The sequence below is a fragment of the Schistocerca cancellata genome, chromosome 1 (assembly GCF_023864275.1).
Source record: "Schistocerca cancellata isolate TAMUIC-IGC-003103 chromosome 1, iqSchCanc2.1, whole genome shotgun sequence".
NCBI classification, from domain to species: domain Eukaryota; kingdom Metazoa; phylum Arthropoda; class Insecta; order Orthoptera; family Acrididae; genus Schistocerca; species Schistocerca cancellata.
In genome coordinates this window covers 1,096,697,891-1,096,714,525 of record NC_064626.1, presented here as the reverse complement: position 1 = coordinate 1,096,714,525, position 16,635 = coordinate 1,096,697,891, and the positions used below count along the sequence as shown (strand labels likewise).

Below are 16,635 nucleotides of genomic sequence, written 5' to 3'. Positions count from 1 at the left end.
AGAATCAAAGTGCTACTGATTCTGTCTGATAAATCATTTATACGTACTGAAAACATTAGAGGTATATTATGCTTCCTCAGGGCACATCTGATGTCACTTTCTTGTCTGTGGAATATTTTCTATCTACTAACACACTAGGCCGTTTTAACCAAATATTTACTGAACCAATTAAATACTGGCTAAGGTATTCTATAATACAACTATATCTTGGTTAGTAGCTGACAATGTGGTACAATGTCTCATGCCTTTTAGAAATCTACAAAGATGGAATCTACTTGTCAACCTGCATCTATTGTTTACAAGATGATGTGTACAAATAATGCATGCTAGTTTTCACCAGAGTGGTTTTGGTTGAATTTGTGCTGATATTCTGAGAGAAGCTTATTTTCCTCCAACACCCTCTTTGATTAAAATTTTCTCTTGCCAGCAGTTGGATATTGGAGTGTAATTCTGTACATCTGATCTTTTACCATTTTTTGAAGAGTGGTGACCTCTACTCTGTTCCCGTCACATGAGACAAAAAGTTGTGCAGGATATTCTCAATAAATATGAGTTATGAAATGAGTTAATTCTGTATCATATTCAATGTAAAATCTAACTGGAATTCCATCAGGGCTAGAGGACTTATTTGCTTTAAGTAGTCTTAATTCGCTTTCAACACCCAGGGTGCTAATATCGATATCTCATTTATGAGTCAGTGCAGTGGATGAAAAGTGGTACAGTAGTATCCTCTTGCGCAAATACATTTTTAAATCAGAATTTAAAATTCCTGCTATTTCTCTGTTGTCTTCAGTTTCAACATCAGATGGATCCATGAGAGATGGAATGGAAAGTTTGGATCTCTACATTACTTTACATATGACCAATACTTTCTTAAGACTTTATGATAGATCTTTCATCAGGATCTGACTGAAAAATCATTGTACAAATCCCATTTGGCCCTTCTTGTAGACGCTTGAGTTGATATTAACTTTTTCTCTCAGTTTTCCAGCACTCTTTTGTAGTGAGAGAGTAGTAGTCTCTGTATCCGCAACATTCTCAAAAGTTACTATTAAATCAAGATGTCCTCTCATATTGCATTTGGCTTTGATTACACCTTGCCTGTGGAACTAGGATGGGCATTCCCGAACTCCATAAACAAGATCCTTGATTTTTCACCCAGCTCACCATAGCTTTGCTCTATGCTTAAGACTTAAAGTTCCACTTTGGACTGTGGGAGCAAGCATGAAGGTGAGTGTATGCTCTGTATTCTCATATTTGAATTAACTGTTGAAATTTTGAAAGACACCATCTGACTGGGAGCTTCTATGTCGAGTTCAGCTGTGTGCAGTGTCATTTGGTAATTTCATCTTGTGGCAATAGGGTGATGTAACTTATGCTGAGATAATTGCATTCCTCTGTCATAGTATTGTGTGCTATTTGGTTATTTCCTGAAATTACCTTTACAGCATGCAGAGGCACTGGCAGTTGCAAAAGTTACATTATAATGGCGCCATTTACTGTGCACAAGCTGACTGACAGTTTGGCGTGCCATGTATGAGTACTGCTGGGTAACTGTATGAAAAGCTCATCTGTCTTTTCTGGAGGTTGTTCTATATTATTAAGACTGTTGTCACTTGCTTAAATATAATTCAAGCCTTGCATTTAACTGTGTTGCTCTTTGTTTTCCCTTGGTTGTTCAAGGCTGTGTTCGTGAAGAAAAGTGACTAACTGGTTTTGGACTCCCTTGATTTATTACCAGCCACTCTTATTTATGATTGTAAAAGATTTGTATTTAACTGTAACAGTAAATGTTTCATCAAGCCTAATCATTCAGAAAGTAAATTGTACCCGACATTTCCTGATTTGTCTAACCAATAGTTTGTTCCAACCATTGCGATCACTGTTGCTTAAAGCTTCAGTCTTATGTCGCTCAAATTATTGTGTTTTTGGCAATGGCTGGTCAGAGCCGTTTTACCCAAGAAGTTTAATTTACTTAGCTACTCGACACTAACAGTGGCTTGCTTAATGCTATCTTATACTTCCCTTTTAAATATTTAATCTTACTTTAATCTTTTTACTTCAGTCACAGCCATCCTTGCTTATTGAAAAATTTGCATATTTATAAGCTGATACCACCAATTGGCCACAGCCATTCTCTCAGAAAAATTATGCCTTGTATTCTGTTGAAATTACTGGTCTGTTTCTGTGTCCCAGCCTTTTTCTGAAGAAATTTCTGTTACTAACAGATCCGACTGTTGCTCTCATAAAGGTGAGTAAGATTTTTGTGTTTTGAAACTAATTAGATTTTCTCAACAGAATCTGAGTTGACTGTGGCCATCTTGGCTACTAATGACTACTTTAATTTATCTTGTTCCATTTACTGCTGGTCAGCCATGGCTGTTTGGGAAAACTAACAGTTTGGAATGTCTGTTTAAAGATATAATTGAGACTGCTCTCTGGAATTAATTAACTTAAATCTTTAAGGAAAGAGTAATTGCTCTGAATTTGCTTGAGGTGAATTCAATGTAAGAACAAATTTAATTGAAACTGTATTTTCTAATACAAGAGCTTTAATTCCAGCTGTTTTCTAATATTAATAGTGTTTATTTTGCGTTCTCTTTTAGGATGGAAACGCTTTACTTACGTATAAATCTTCTGGTACTGCTCTATTATCAGTATATGTACTGTTAGCTTTGTGTTAAAACAAATTTTGACAAGGAAGAGCTCAGTGGCTTACCACTCAGGGATCACAGTGTCCAATCAAATCAGCTCCAAGGTGAAGTATCCCTCTCCTGGGTGTATTTCACAATACTGAGGTTAGTGGAAACATATGATTATCAATTTAAGCCCACCAAACATGGTTACTCTTGCCAACTTCACATTTGGATTCATTTTGGATCTCACTAGACCCAATGCTTATGCTTATCGCTATGAACACTCCTCCTCCTCCTCCTCCTCCTCCTCCTCCTCCTCCTCCTCCCCCCGGAGAGTCCAATCTAACTTTCCAATACACGTTCCAAGTTTTGTCTAATATTGCTCTATTCTTTATGTCCGGTTTCAACTAACTCTCATTCCTAATGAGAGTTTCTCAGTCTCTGAATTTGCTATACAGACTGTTGAAATAATGTGTTTTTTTTTTCTCCTGGGGGCCTTCAAGATTTGTCAAATAAATAAAAAGTGCATTCCACACACACTCTTCCAGCTGAGTGGTTGACCTATGCAGGGTGACTTTACAAGTCTCCAATTAGTAGTGAAGGTTAAGGAATCTACAGCTGATATCATACACACAATGAAGCTTCAGGTTTATACTTTCTACTCAGCCCCTGACCAGACGACCCCAATTAGTCCTGAGAATGATGCCAGCACATTGGCACCAGTGCAGAGACCTCACGAGTGAGTCTAACTGTCTTCACTACTTCCGCCAGTCTCGAGAAATAACTAAGAATGGTCTCAGACCCAGCTTCTATCATCACATTCTCATCCTAATGTGAACTGAATGTATCTGGACACTTAAAACAAGTATTCTGCCATGAAGGTAGTTGACGTTGGAGGTTGTGTGTGACAATAGCAACACACAGAAAGAGCTACAAATTTAAAATTGGGACTTATTTTCAAAAATACGCATACAGGAGTAAAAAACAACACACCATTTCAAACCAAGAGCTATCATAAACACATGTCTTGTTTCATTTGTGTAAGTAGCCCTTGGAAGCATTTATTAAAATTAATTCCATCATTTTCAATTATTACTATTGACATGTAGCCCCAAGGTGTCTAGAAGTACGAGGGTGGTTTTAAAGTTCTTGGAATCAGCACGAGAAGTCAGCGCTAGCGCAATGAGCTGCTCACGTGATATTCATTGGACTGTTGCCTGTAAACACATGCCACGTCATTGCTCTTGGAAGAGAGCTGTGGCAATGACATGGCTCTGTTGTTGTTCCTGCATAGAGATTCAAACAGTGATTAAGTACTTTGTAAAGAAAGGAATGAAAGCAAAGGACATCATGCTGATTTCCAGAATACACTGGGGGACTCTGCTTCTTCATATTCAATTGTTGCCAAGTGGACAAATGAATTTAAATTTGGTCAGGAGAGCTTAGATGATGATGATCCGCAAAGTGGATGGCCAAGATGTGTCACTACTCGAGAAATAATTGCAAAAGTGCACAAAATGGCCATGGAGGATCGCCGTTTGAAAGTGCATGAAATTGCTCACGCTTGCCAGATGTCATCTGAAAGGGTTTATCACATTTTAACTGAAGAATTAGAAATGAAAAAATTATCTGCAAGATGGGTGCTGCGACTTGACACTTGATCAAAAACTTATGAGAATGTACATATCAGAACAACGTTTGGCCCATTTTAGGAGAAACGAACAAGATTTTTTACACCGTTTTGTGACCAGAGATGAAACTTGGGTGCACTACTATACGCAAGAGACAAAACAACAGTAAAGCAGTGGAAACATGCTTATTCTCCGTCATCAAAGAAAGGAAAGACAATTCCTTCAGTGGGGAAGGTCATGGCGTCAGTGTTCGGGGATGCAAAGGGGATTCTGTTTGTAGATTATCTCCCCACTGGGCAAACAATTACTGGAGAATACTATGCTAAACTCCTGGACAAATTGCAAAGAAAGATACGTGGTGCATTCAAGTTCTAAGGCCTCCGATTTTTTTTCTAATTAACTACTCACCCGAAATCGATGAAACTGGTGTTACTTCTCAACGTAATCGCCCTGCAGACGTACACATTTTTCACAATGCTGATGCCATGATTCCATGGCAGCGGCGAAGGCTTGTTTAGGAGTCTGTTTTGACCACTGGAAAATATCTGAGGCAACAGCAGCATGGCTGGTGAATGTGCGGCCACGGAGAGTGTCTTTCATTGTTGGAAAAAGCCAAAAGTCACTAGGAGCCAGGTCAGGTGAGTAGGGAGCATGAGTAATCACTTCAAAGTTGTTATCACGAGGAAACTGATGCGTAACGTTAGCTCGATGTACGGGTGCGTTGTCTTTGTGAAACAGCACACGCGCAGCCTTTCCCGGACGTTTTTGTTGCAGTGCAGGAAGGAATTTGTTCTTCAAAACATTTTCGTAGGATGCACCTGTTACCGTAGTGCCCTTTGGAACGCAATGGGTAAGGATTACGCCCAGAACATGGACACCATCATTTTTTCAGCACTGGCAGTTACCCGAAATTTTTTTGGTGACGGTGAATCTGTGTGCTTCCATTGAGCTGACTGGTGCTTTGTTTCTGGATTGAAAAATGGCATCCACGTCTCATCCATTGTCACAACCGACGAAAAGAAAGTCCCATTCATGCTGTTGTTGCGCGTCAACACTGCTTGGCAACATGCCACACGGGCAGCCATGTGGTCGTCCGCCAGCATTCGTGGCACCCACCTGGATGACACTTTTTCCATTTTCAGGTCGTCATGCTGAATTGTGTGCACAGAAATGCCAACTCTGGAGGCGATCTGTTCAACAGTCATTTGGCGATCCCCCAAAACAATTCTCTCCACTTTCTCGATCATGTCGTCAGACCGGCTTGTGCGAGCCCGAGGTTGTTTCGGTTTGTTGTCACACGATGTTCTGCCTTCATTAAACTGTCGCACCCACGAACGCACTTTCGACACATCCATAACTCCATCACCACATGTCTCCTTCAACTGTCGATGAGTTTCAATTGGTTTCACACCACGCAAATTCAGAAAACGAATGATTGCACGCTGTTCAAGTAAGGAAAACGTCGCGTATTGACAATGAACGCGGCCTCATTTTAAAACAATGCGCATGTTTCTATCTCTTTCCGGAGAAACAAAATCGGAGGCCTTAGAACTTGAATGCACCTCGTAATAGCAGCATCAAGATGAAATCTATTATGACGCTGAAACAGTTACATGAAGTGCACATTTGTGCCACCAGTTTGAGTAGCTATCTACTCCAACGCACCACCTACAACATTCTCTCCAACCCTATCAAGACTAATCCCAGCTCCACCCACAATCACTACCTTATCCTCTTTTATAAAAATTGCTATATAGCTCTCCTAAGTTAACAGTCACCTGCGCAACCCTGCTCTAGGCTTCACAACTCTGGTGACCCGATACTCACTCCCAACACTTCCTGCAACTGCTGGCCAACACCTTTGCCATGCGAACCACCAAACAGCAGAACCTCCTCCTTTTTATCTGAAACTGCAACTGTTTTAGGGTCCTCAACTACTGAGGTCTGCTGCATTTTTCCTACACCTATTGCTAAAAGATGCTCCTAGCCACTAAACTCTTGACAGTTGCTCAAATCTATTGGTGTTCTTACCAACTGCCAGTTCCCATTCCTCAGCCCCCTTCTCCCTCCTCATCCTACCTAGATCATCCTTTGCATTTTGCAACTGCAACTGAAGGGTGCAGATCTTATGCTCCTGCTCCTCTATTAACTTATTTCTGTTAAAAAAACTTGCATTTCTTGGAAAGTATCTTGCTAGAATGCTCATTGGTTTGCCCACTGCACCCCCAAATGAAAATACTTTGAACAAATCTCATACTGCAACCCACTACTAACAAACTTAACAATTACTGAAAAAACTAAATGTCTACGTTACGTAAGTTCAATTACTATAATAGAATGATTTAAAGCACTAACAATAGTGATCTCAAATTTCACTCTCTACTAAGAGAGTAACTACTATTATTAATACTAGTAAACCAAGACAAATACTAACACCACAAAAACTTCACACAATTTCGTATTTAAAACAAAAAATTCACGTCTCCACTGGAACACTTAACAAAACTGAACACAGTGAGCAATAGCTTTTACTGAAATAATTCACCCGAAACAATAAGAAATCCTGACTGGAAACTACCATACTAAATAAATTAAACTGTTATTTCACCAGAAACAGCACGAGACACTGTTGAAAACTACTAATATTAATAACCAAATGACAGTGCACAAACAACTTTGTCAGTACTTTAGAACTGCTACAGCTGCGACTGCACCTGTTAATATTTGGATGAACAATTTAAAACGACCAAATTTAATAACTGAATACAGTGCATAAAAACTTTGTCAGTACTTTAGAACCACTACAGCTGCAAGTGCATGCCGCGAAAATAACCACATTGCTGAGACTTCGATGAACGACGTAAGCACACACACAAATAACACACCACTCAAATCAATAACACAAAAAGAAAGACTGTGATGAATGAAAATCCACTAACAAATTACTTTTACAGCAAATGTTAACACCAATAATCATTAAAATAAGTATCTGAAACTTCATAAAAATGTTGGCAAGCAATTTGAACAGCAGTCCAGCACGACATCACACCAACGATAAATTTCCTAATCCACAAAGTACACACAATACAATACATATAATCTGAAAGGGCATGAATTATCCAACTGACATATCAGATATTGCAAACAATGCAGCAAAATACATGCAGTTTCTCAGCAGCACTCACTGCTGTGCAGAACACAAGGCGATCTGAGTTTCGGGCATCTTTAGTAAGTTATAAGCACATATTTGGTAGTGTGAATCTCAAGCTACAGAAATTTTCAATCATCAATAAAAAGAGTTCTTATTTTTTCTATTTTTTTCTCACTCCAGAATAAACTTATAACAGAAAGCTTGGATTATTTCTGAAGTCCTCTTTTGTAATTATCATAAACTGCGATCACTGTAACTGCACAGTTGACCACACAGTATGATACTGATTTTATAAAGAAGTTTCATGGAAGAATGGTTCTATGTGCACTGAAATCTACAATTTTCTTACAATGACTGCAACCAACAACAGTCATTGGGCTGGTTCAGCAGCCCACCAGCCAGGTGTGCAATACATTCACCACTGCTGTCAGGCCTGGGACGCAAGGCACTCAGCCCTAACAGCCAATAAATGGTTAACTGCCCAACAGCAATACAAGTTGCATCAACGGAGATATTAGAAAATAAGTGAACAACTACATGTTTCACTCACAATCTTTTTGTACATATATAACACACACACACACACACACACACACACACACACACACACACACACACACACACACACTCAGCAAGCACATAAATAAATAGAATTTTAATTCTCTGTGACAGGTGGAACAGCCACCAGAGTGCATTAGTATTGTTCAAGTTTAATGTTGTTAGCAGGTCGGATAGGATACATGAGTGGGCTGAACAGCATCAGACGTTGAGCGATCACTGTGAAGGAGAAGGACATGTCATTTACTCATGTAAGACATCACTATTAGCATCTGACAGATTTTGAAAGGGGCATTATTGTGGACCTCCATTTGTCCGGATGGCCAAATCATGCAATATCCAGATTCATGTTGCATTTGGTTGTGACAGTGGCCCAATGTTGGACTGCATGGAAGCATGATGGCAGATATACTTCTCACCAAGGCTCTTGTCAATCACTTCTGACCACTTCAAGGGAGAATCACCATACTGTGCACAAGACACATCATAATCACTTCACATCTGTGCCTCCCATCTGAAAACTAGTAATGGACTCCTAGCAATATTCTGTGTCATTCTGCACATTGGCCAGGGACTAGCAGCAGCTGGCTTAGGTAATTATGATACTTACCTGAATATAAAACTACTACGGATATACAACAACCCACTTATTTTCTGAAGAGGCTCCTTGAGAGAAGTTTATTTTTAACATATTCTGACTAATCAAAATTACATACTATATTACCGACAAAATATATGTCTAAAATGTGAATATTATGATGTTCTAAACTTTGCCCATTTACTGACTGTCTAAATTTTGTTGATATGAGGAGACATATAGTAAACAAAAAGCAGTGGTTTATTAATTTTTATCTTCACTAACTTTTTTGTGTATTAAGTCTGTGGTTTGTGGTATCACTGTTTTTAATCATCATCATCCTAATAGCACAGTTGTGAAATTTATATCTTTGTTGTCACAAATATTTGCCTGTCTCTTCCAAATATGTTGTGATTTCTGGAGTAGTTACAATAGGACCTGAGAATATAGTTCAAATACATAGTGGATTTCACTACTAAACTGACGTGACAATGTTACACTGTTTCTTGCTTCCAAACATTTTGTTTACCTGCTGCTCACTCATTGGCTGTGTAGAACCAGCAGTTGATGCACCAGCTTTCGTTCCTGTCATACCTTGTGATGAATATTGACAACACTGCTGCAGAAAACATGTAAGTACACCATTGGCCTCTATCTAGACTTTTACAGTCTCCTGCAGAAATGGATTCGGGCAAACTTGTTTAAACATGGTAGATGTTCATAAAAAGCCAAAGTATGTGATACAGATTCCCTTTGTTGGTAGCACGATGAAATATGCCATGCACCCATTATTCCCCTCCCAACTCATCCCAATTCTCAGCCAAGCTAGTGTCACTATTCTCCTCTAATCACTGTTATCCTCTAACCCTTCTGTAGTGCTGTGCTTGAATAACTGAAATATTAGCTGCAGTATGTTCTATGGTGCAGGTCATATGTAACACCAGCTAACACACAAATAAAGGACTGCTATCACGATTTATTTCAATTCTGAAACTTCCACTTGTTCCGTGATCTAGTCATGTATTACTGGTACTACTTCCACAAAGGGTCTTGCCACTGTAATTCATTCTCTCGGTATCAGTTACAGTCAATTTATTATGATTTATTTCATTTTTTAGACATTTAATTCTATTTTTTTTCTTTTTTCATGTGTCACCATCTTGCTCTAAAGCTGATTAAAAACTGGTAACATTTTTACTCTGTATCCTAACACGTGAACAGTAACTGAATTTCTCATTTACAATACCAATTTGGTAAATCATAACAGTATCTCATAATAAAATAAAATACTAACTTGGGTTAAGAATCAAGTAATGTTTGGGGGGACAACATTTTTGCCTTTCTATGTTACCTTTCCTTAAAAGGCAGCATAAATGTTTGCATACAATAGCCATATATGTATGGAACTTTCATTGCACACATGTTAAAATACAACTAGAGTTGGTAAGATGACAGAATTTAATGCTGTGTCCTCCTGTTTCAAAAAACTGTCGAATTTTAATCAGAGCAATACAATGTTGTAGTAGCTGGTTCAGAGTTCCTTGCACATCCCTTGCACTAGACTGTGCAAATTAAATGTCACTTGATTGTTCAAAAAAGGTCAATACTGTATCAAGTACTTCAGTTACTGGGAAATCTGAAGCCTGTTCAAGTGTGTGTATTGTCTGCCCAACCTACCCTTACGAATTCTTCAGAATAAATCTGCATGTGACCCAAATAGCTGAAGCTTAATCTATAAATACAGGATGGTCATACATCAATCTATTAAACAATGTAAAAATGTTGACATAAGCTGCAATAGTTTAATCTCCGAATAAAAGATGGCCCTGCATTTTTCAAATGACAAATTTGGGAAAAAACTAACCTTATAGACTAAAACAGCAAAAACAATCAATTTTTGATAAAATTATTTAATTGGATGGATAAAAAAAGCTACACACCAAGAGGTGGCAAAACACACACACTTTTTCGGGCAGAAGGATTGAAGGGGAAGGAAGAGGGGTGAAGGAAAAGGAATGGAGAGGTCTAGGAAAAGGGTAGATTTCGGAAAAATCACCCAGAACCACAGGTCAGACTCATCCAGTATGGTAAGTCTCCCTTGACCCACGGTTCTGGGTGTCGTTCCCGAAATCTACCCTTTTTCATGGACCTTCCCAGTCCTTTTCCTTCACCCTTCTTCCTTCCCCTTCAACCTTTCTGCCTGAAAAAGGATCCACTGGCTCCAAAAGCTTGTTAATCACAACAGTCTTATGTGTGTGTGTGTTCTGCTGCCATTTAAGAGAATAGATTTTTTATCTACCAATTAAATAACCTTATAGTCTGGTAAATACGGTACTATCCCATGGGTAGGTTGGGTTTGGAGTGGCGTCATTGCCAGAAACACAGACTGAGGTTGATTGGTGTCGTATTGTGTTTAGTGATGAATGCTGATTTCACATTATCCTAGATGACCTTCATGGGGTGACCTGGGGAAACTCTCCAACATTTTGGAGAGGCACAGGATTGTTACTCCTAGTGTCATGACGTGAACAGATACAGGGTATGACCTACGGTCATGGGTGGGTGGTAGTGATTGAGGGACCTCTGACGGCACAACAGTACCTAGATATCCTACGTCCTCATGTGTTACGTCTCGTGAATAAACTTTTGTCGTGCAAATGGTATGATTTCCACTGTATCCATGTATAAGTGAATCCTCCTATTGAGTAAAATTACCCTCAGATGTATGCGAAAATTTAAGAGAAAACCTTAGTTCATTAGGACATTTCCCAATCATACAGTCATCATTGAGAGACACTTGAATCACTCACAATCAATTAGGATAATTACATTTTTGCAACTGTTGGACATGATGAGACGTCTTGCGAAACATTAATAAATACCTTCTCTGAGAACTAAAAAGAAGAGAGTTCGTGAGCCCTCTCATCATGGTACTGTATTAGACCAAATGGCAACAAACAGACTCTATGAGGATGTCCATACTGAAACTGGTTCCTACATCTACACAACTACCCTGCACTTAAGTTCTTGGCAGGGGGTTCACAGAACCACTTTCAGACTATTTCTCAACCGTTCCACTATTTAACAGCATGTGGGGAAAATCTTTCCGTGCAAGCTCTGATTTATTTGATCACAATTGTCATTTCTCCCATGTCAGTGGGAGCAAAAAAAAATATTTTCGCATTCTGATGAGAAAGTTGGTGACTAAAATTATGAAAAAATATCTCGTCACAATGATAAACATCTATGTTTTAATGACTGCCATTGTAACTTGCTTACAACACACCAATAATATTATGAGAAGGATAGATCCATACCCACCATATGGTGGAGATGCTGAGTCAAAGACAGGCACAACAAAAAAACTACTAAACAAGTACGCTTTTGCCAGACAGTGGTCATGTGTTTGAATGTCATTCTTGCATGAATGTGTGTGTGTGTGTGTGTGTGTGTGTGTGTGTGTGTGTGTGTGTGTGTAGAAGATGCCTTTTAGCCAAAAGTTTACTTGTTTAGCAGCCTTATTTTCTATGGCAGACTCCCTCACTTATTTCACAATTATATGAAACAAGTTGCCGTTTATTGAACTTTTTCAATGTTCTTCCTCAATCCTATATGGTAAGGCACAGCAGTACTTCAGAACACCACAGACAAGTGTAATAGATTTGTTGCATCTGCTAAGCATTCTGTCAATAAAATGCAGTCTTTAGTTTGCCTTCTCCAAACACTTATATACGTGATCATTCCAGTAATTGTAATCCATAGGTATTTAGTTGAGTCAACAACCTTTAAATTTGTTTGATTATCACCTGATCTGTGTTAATATATACTGGGATACAGCTGTCCTGCCTCAGAGACACGTTTACGAAGTAAGCAGCGTTCATTCTATAAATATTACTGACTGATTGAGAAACCCAGAAATTCTTGGCTATTTATCTATAACTATGCACAAGATTTCAAATGTGTGGAATTTGTTTTTGATTTCTAAAGCTTCTCTGTATATAGTGTTGGAAACAGGATGATTGGGAACACAAAAGAAGAGCTCATCTGCTTCGCTAACACAGGAGAGCATGTGGAGCTGGCCGTGCGAAAAGCAGCTGACACCAAGGCCCATAACCATAACACACACTGTCTGCCCTTGTGTTTTGTTTATGGTTATGGCACAACGTAAGCTCACTGGGAATTATACACATTTAAAGTGATATGGCAAATTGTTAGGAATACGCAGGGTTTGGAGTACAAAAACACTCTTGCCTGCACCATTTACCATCACAAATTATGCTTCTGTGATGTTATGTTGGAGAGAAGTAACTTCAAGCCTCTGAGCAAAAGGTTCTGAAGAATGAGATAATGTTTGATGCTCTCTCGATCAGAGTTATGTAGCCCCTTGCTTTCGGAAGGAGCTCCAAAGAGCAAGCTAAAGCCTGATGTTCTCAAGCCTGGAAGCATGCGTGAAAATGAGCAAACATGCAAGCAGGTAAACAAACACAGACTGCTGGAAAGAAAATAACTTTTAAGCTATGTACAAAGACAACTGGCATGTTCCAAAGCATCAGCTTAAGTTAATGAAGCAGTATTTATAATATTACCTTATTATTGTGTGAGTTATCACACAAATATTATTCATTTTTACAGCAGTTGCATGACAAAAAATTTAAAATAGGTGCAATATTACCTAAATTCCCTGTCAGCCTCTAGCAGTAACAATAATGCCAATGAATAATTTGACTCTTTCAATGCAGCTCTACCTTTCTCATGTAGAGACATTGCTACAATCAAAGCTTTTTGTTCTGAAGCTGGCAATTTAAGCATGTTGCCTGACTGATCAGCTATCTGAAATTACAGATAAATTAACAATGGGACATTTTAATAGTAGCAATGAAATATTATGAAAAACAATCAAAAGCAGAAGTCATTTCAATAAAAACAAGGAATACTACGCATACAGAGAACCACTCAACTGTAATAGCTAAGATAGTATTTGATGAAACAAAAACTAAGTGTTACTGAAATTACATACAGAAAACAATAACGGGTTACAATATAATGCAAAATAACAGTGGGTAAAGAATATATTATAAGTATGTGCAAGATTATACCGGTGCCAAAGTGAAAAACTGTTACCAGGAGATGAAACAAATTAAACAGAATGATACTTGCAGAATTTTCTTTACCTTTATCGTGTTTTCCAGTAGGTATATTGCTTACACTTTCCCATCAATTTATTCAAGACAGAGGTAAGAATGTTTATTACTAAAGTTAAACTGTTTTATCCCCCTCAATGACATTATTTATATGATTGCATACCCACTGTATCAAACAATACACATTGTTGCGTACCATCATTGACAAGTTGTAACTCTTCAGTCTTTCCCACAATATTTGTACAATATATGGTTCTTGGGTGTACAGCTGGACCATGTTCTGTAAATCTCACATAATTTCTTCAAGAAAACTGCTCGTCGTCATCAGCAGAGCACTGGCTGAATCCCAGAATGATGAAAGTGAGGATGTAATCTGTCCTCTCATACTTCACGAGGTGTATTGTACTAAGGCAAAGCTCTAGTATTTCTGATTAAATTTATCCAAATAAATCTGCAATAACAGAGCACTGGCTTAGTACAAGACACTGCATGATATATGATAAGATAAAGATTATGACCTCAGTTTTGTCTTATCCACACAGAAGATAATCTAATAAACATGGACTAATGTTTCCAATTCAATACAGTTGGGAACCCCACACTTCCTACCATGTGATATACAGCAAAATAAGAATTTCTGCTGATAGTTCCACTGCAACATAGTGGAACATCCATCTAGATATCAATTTTGGTTTGGCTCCCGGCCACAGCGACACTAGGCAGCAGCACCAATGACTGGGTCTATACGTGAAAGTCCACAGCTCGACTCCCAGTAAGGACCTCAGAACATGCTACCATCATCAGTGTCAAAGCATTTTGATTACAGATATGCAACTTTTGTATGAGGCCAACATATGAAGACCATCGCAGTGCAGATAGTAACAGTTGTTTGGCCAGAAATAATCAGCACCCACTACCTCTCAATATCAGGCAGCTGCCCTGAAGAAATATTAAGGGATTTACAGGACGTGATCGAGTGGCAGACTGGACTGTCATGGACTAAAATATCGAGTTTCTTAATGAAATACTTAAATTTTTGACAGAAGAGGAAATCTACTTACCACTATCTTACAGAAAATGAGTAATAGAATAGGACTGACATTGCTACAGCTTAAAACCTATTTTGAATCAGAACTTTTAATAATCAATTGATCAGACAAATCAAACAGGAAAATAAAAGGGAAACCATTCATTCAAACATACATTCAGAAACCGTATTCTGTAAATTTGTCATGAATGGGAACATACAGGGAGTAGGAATGTGTCAAGCTTTAACAGGCATAAACAGCCACAATTTATGACAAGTGCTAAATTAGTTACACTGACAATTATGGAAATTATTTCTATGTTTGCACATAATATCAAGAGAAGACTGATGTTCCTCTTACAACACTCAGTTGCTGTTTTTAACTACTGCTCCATACTAAGTGTGTGTGCGTGCGTTAGTGGGTGTGTGTGCGCGCGCATGTGCACGTGCACGTCATTAATGATTTCAGGAACTGTTATCAGTTATCTGTAGGTAGGAAAAGTTTAATACCTGTTTAATATGAACATAATTGTTAACCAAAATTAGTAGTATTACTTTTTAATTAATAGTATTTATTTTGCTTTTAAAATTATTTCCGACATTTATAGAGTCAGAGATTCCATATTACATCCTGTCTTATAGTTTCACCTGTGTGTACTTATCGATGTACCTGCTGACGTACACCCTCTGTTTAATTTCATTAGTCATTTTTATGTCTAATTCTTTTGTCTAGCATCCGCTGGTTTTTGTTCTGTTCTGTTCCCGCTCTGATTAGGTACGGGCGCATTGTCATGACTTTCTGTATGAATTTATGTTAAAATGTACCTTAATAATATAGTCAAAGTTAACTTTACTATGATTTTCATTTCTAAATTTTAACCCTCCATGTCACTGTTATTAATATTTTATGATTTATGTTTTTCAGATGATCATGGCTGGAAAAGAGGTGCCTGATCATTAAAACTGCAACAAAATGATAATGGCGAGCAAAAAATGTCAAGTTGGCAAGAAGTTTACTACATGCTTGAAAATGCAGAAGATTAGCACTCCATGTGCTCCATACCGACAAGAAATGTCTATCAGCACATATCCAAATTTGACATGTTGCTTCTCGAGACTTTTTTCTATCATTCTGCAATACTGCTACGCATGTTCCTCGGGATCTCTCAACTGTCATGTGAACATAGAACTGATGAGTTCAGGAGGGCATACTCAGTGTCATGCAGGATCATAGTGGCCCCACAGTACTAGCATCTTAGAGGACAGGCACATTACTCGGTCGACCATCTAGTTTTGTACAGCCATGTCAGGTAACCCAAGCAGAAAGGGAAACATTCCATGTGGGAAAAATATATCTAAAAACAAAGATGATGTGACTTACCAAACGAAAGCGCTGGCAGGTCTATAGACACACAAACAAACACAAACATACACACAAAATTCTAGCTTTCGCAACCAACGGTTGCTTCGTCAGGAAAGAGGGAAGGACAGGGAAAGACGAAGGGATGTGGGTTTTAAGGGAGAGGGTAAGGAGTCATTCCAATCCCAGGAGCGGCAAGACTTACCTTAGGGGGAAAAAAAGGACTGGTATACACTCGCACACTCGCGCGCGCGAACACACACACACACACACACACACACACACACACACACACACACACATATATATATATATATATTTTGCCTTTACAAATGTCTGCTTGTGTCTGTGTATATGCGGATGGATATGTGTGTGTGTGCGCGAGTGTATACCTGTCCTTTTTTCCCCCTAAGGTAAGTCTTTCCGCTCCCGGGATTGGAATGACTCCTCCTTACCCTCTCCCTTAAAACCCATATCCTTTTGTCTTCCCTTCTCCTTCCCTCTTTCCTGACGAGGCAACCGTTGGTTGCGAAAGCTAGATTTTTGTGTGTATG

The 16,635-nt window shown here is 38.6% G+C and overlaps 1 protein-coding gene across 1 annotated transcript in view; it reads right to left on the bottom strand.

Moving 5' to 3' along the window:
* LOC126091801 (NEDD8 ultimate buster 1-like) overlaps positions 1–16,635 on the bottom strand; it is a 108,923-nt gene that overhangs the window by 43,671 nt on the left and 48,617 nt on the right. The window contains exon 5 of the mRNA XM_049907094.1: positions 13,226–13,383. Coding sequence (XP_049763051.1) covers positions 13,226–13,383 — 158 coding nt within the window. The remainder of the gene's footprint in view (positions 1–13,225; positions 13,384–16,635) is intronic.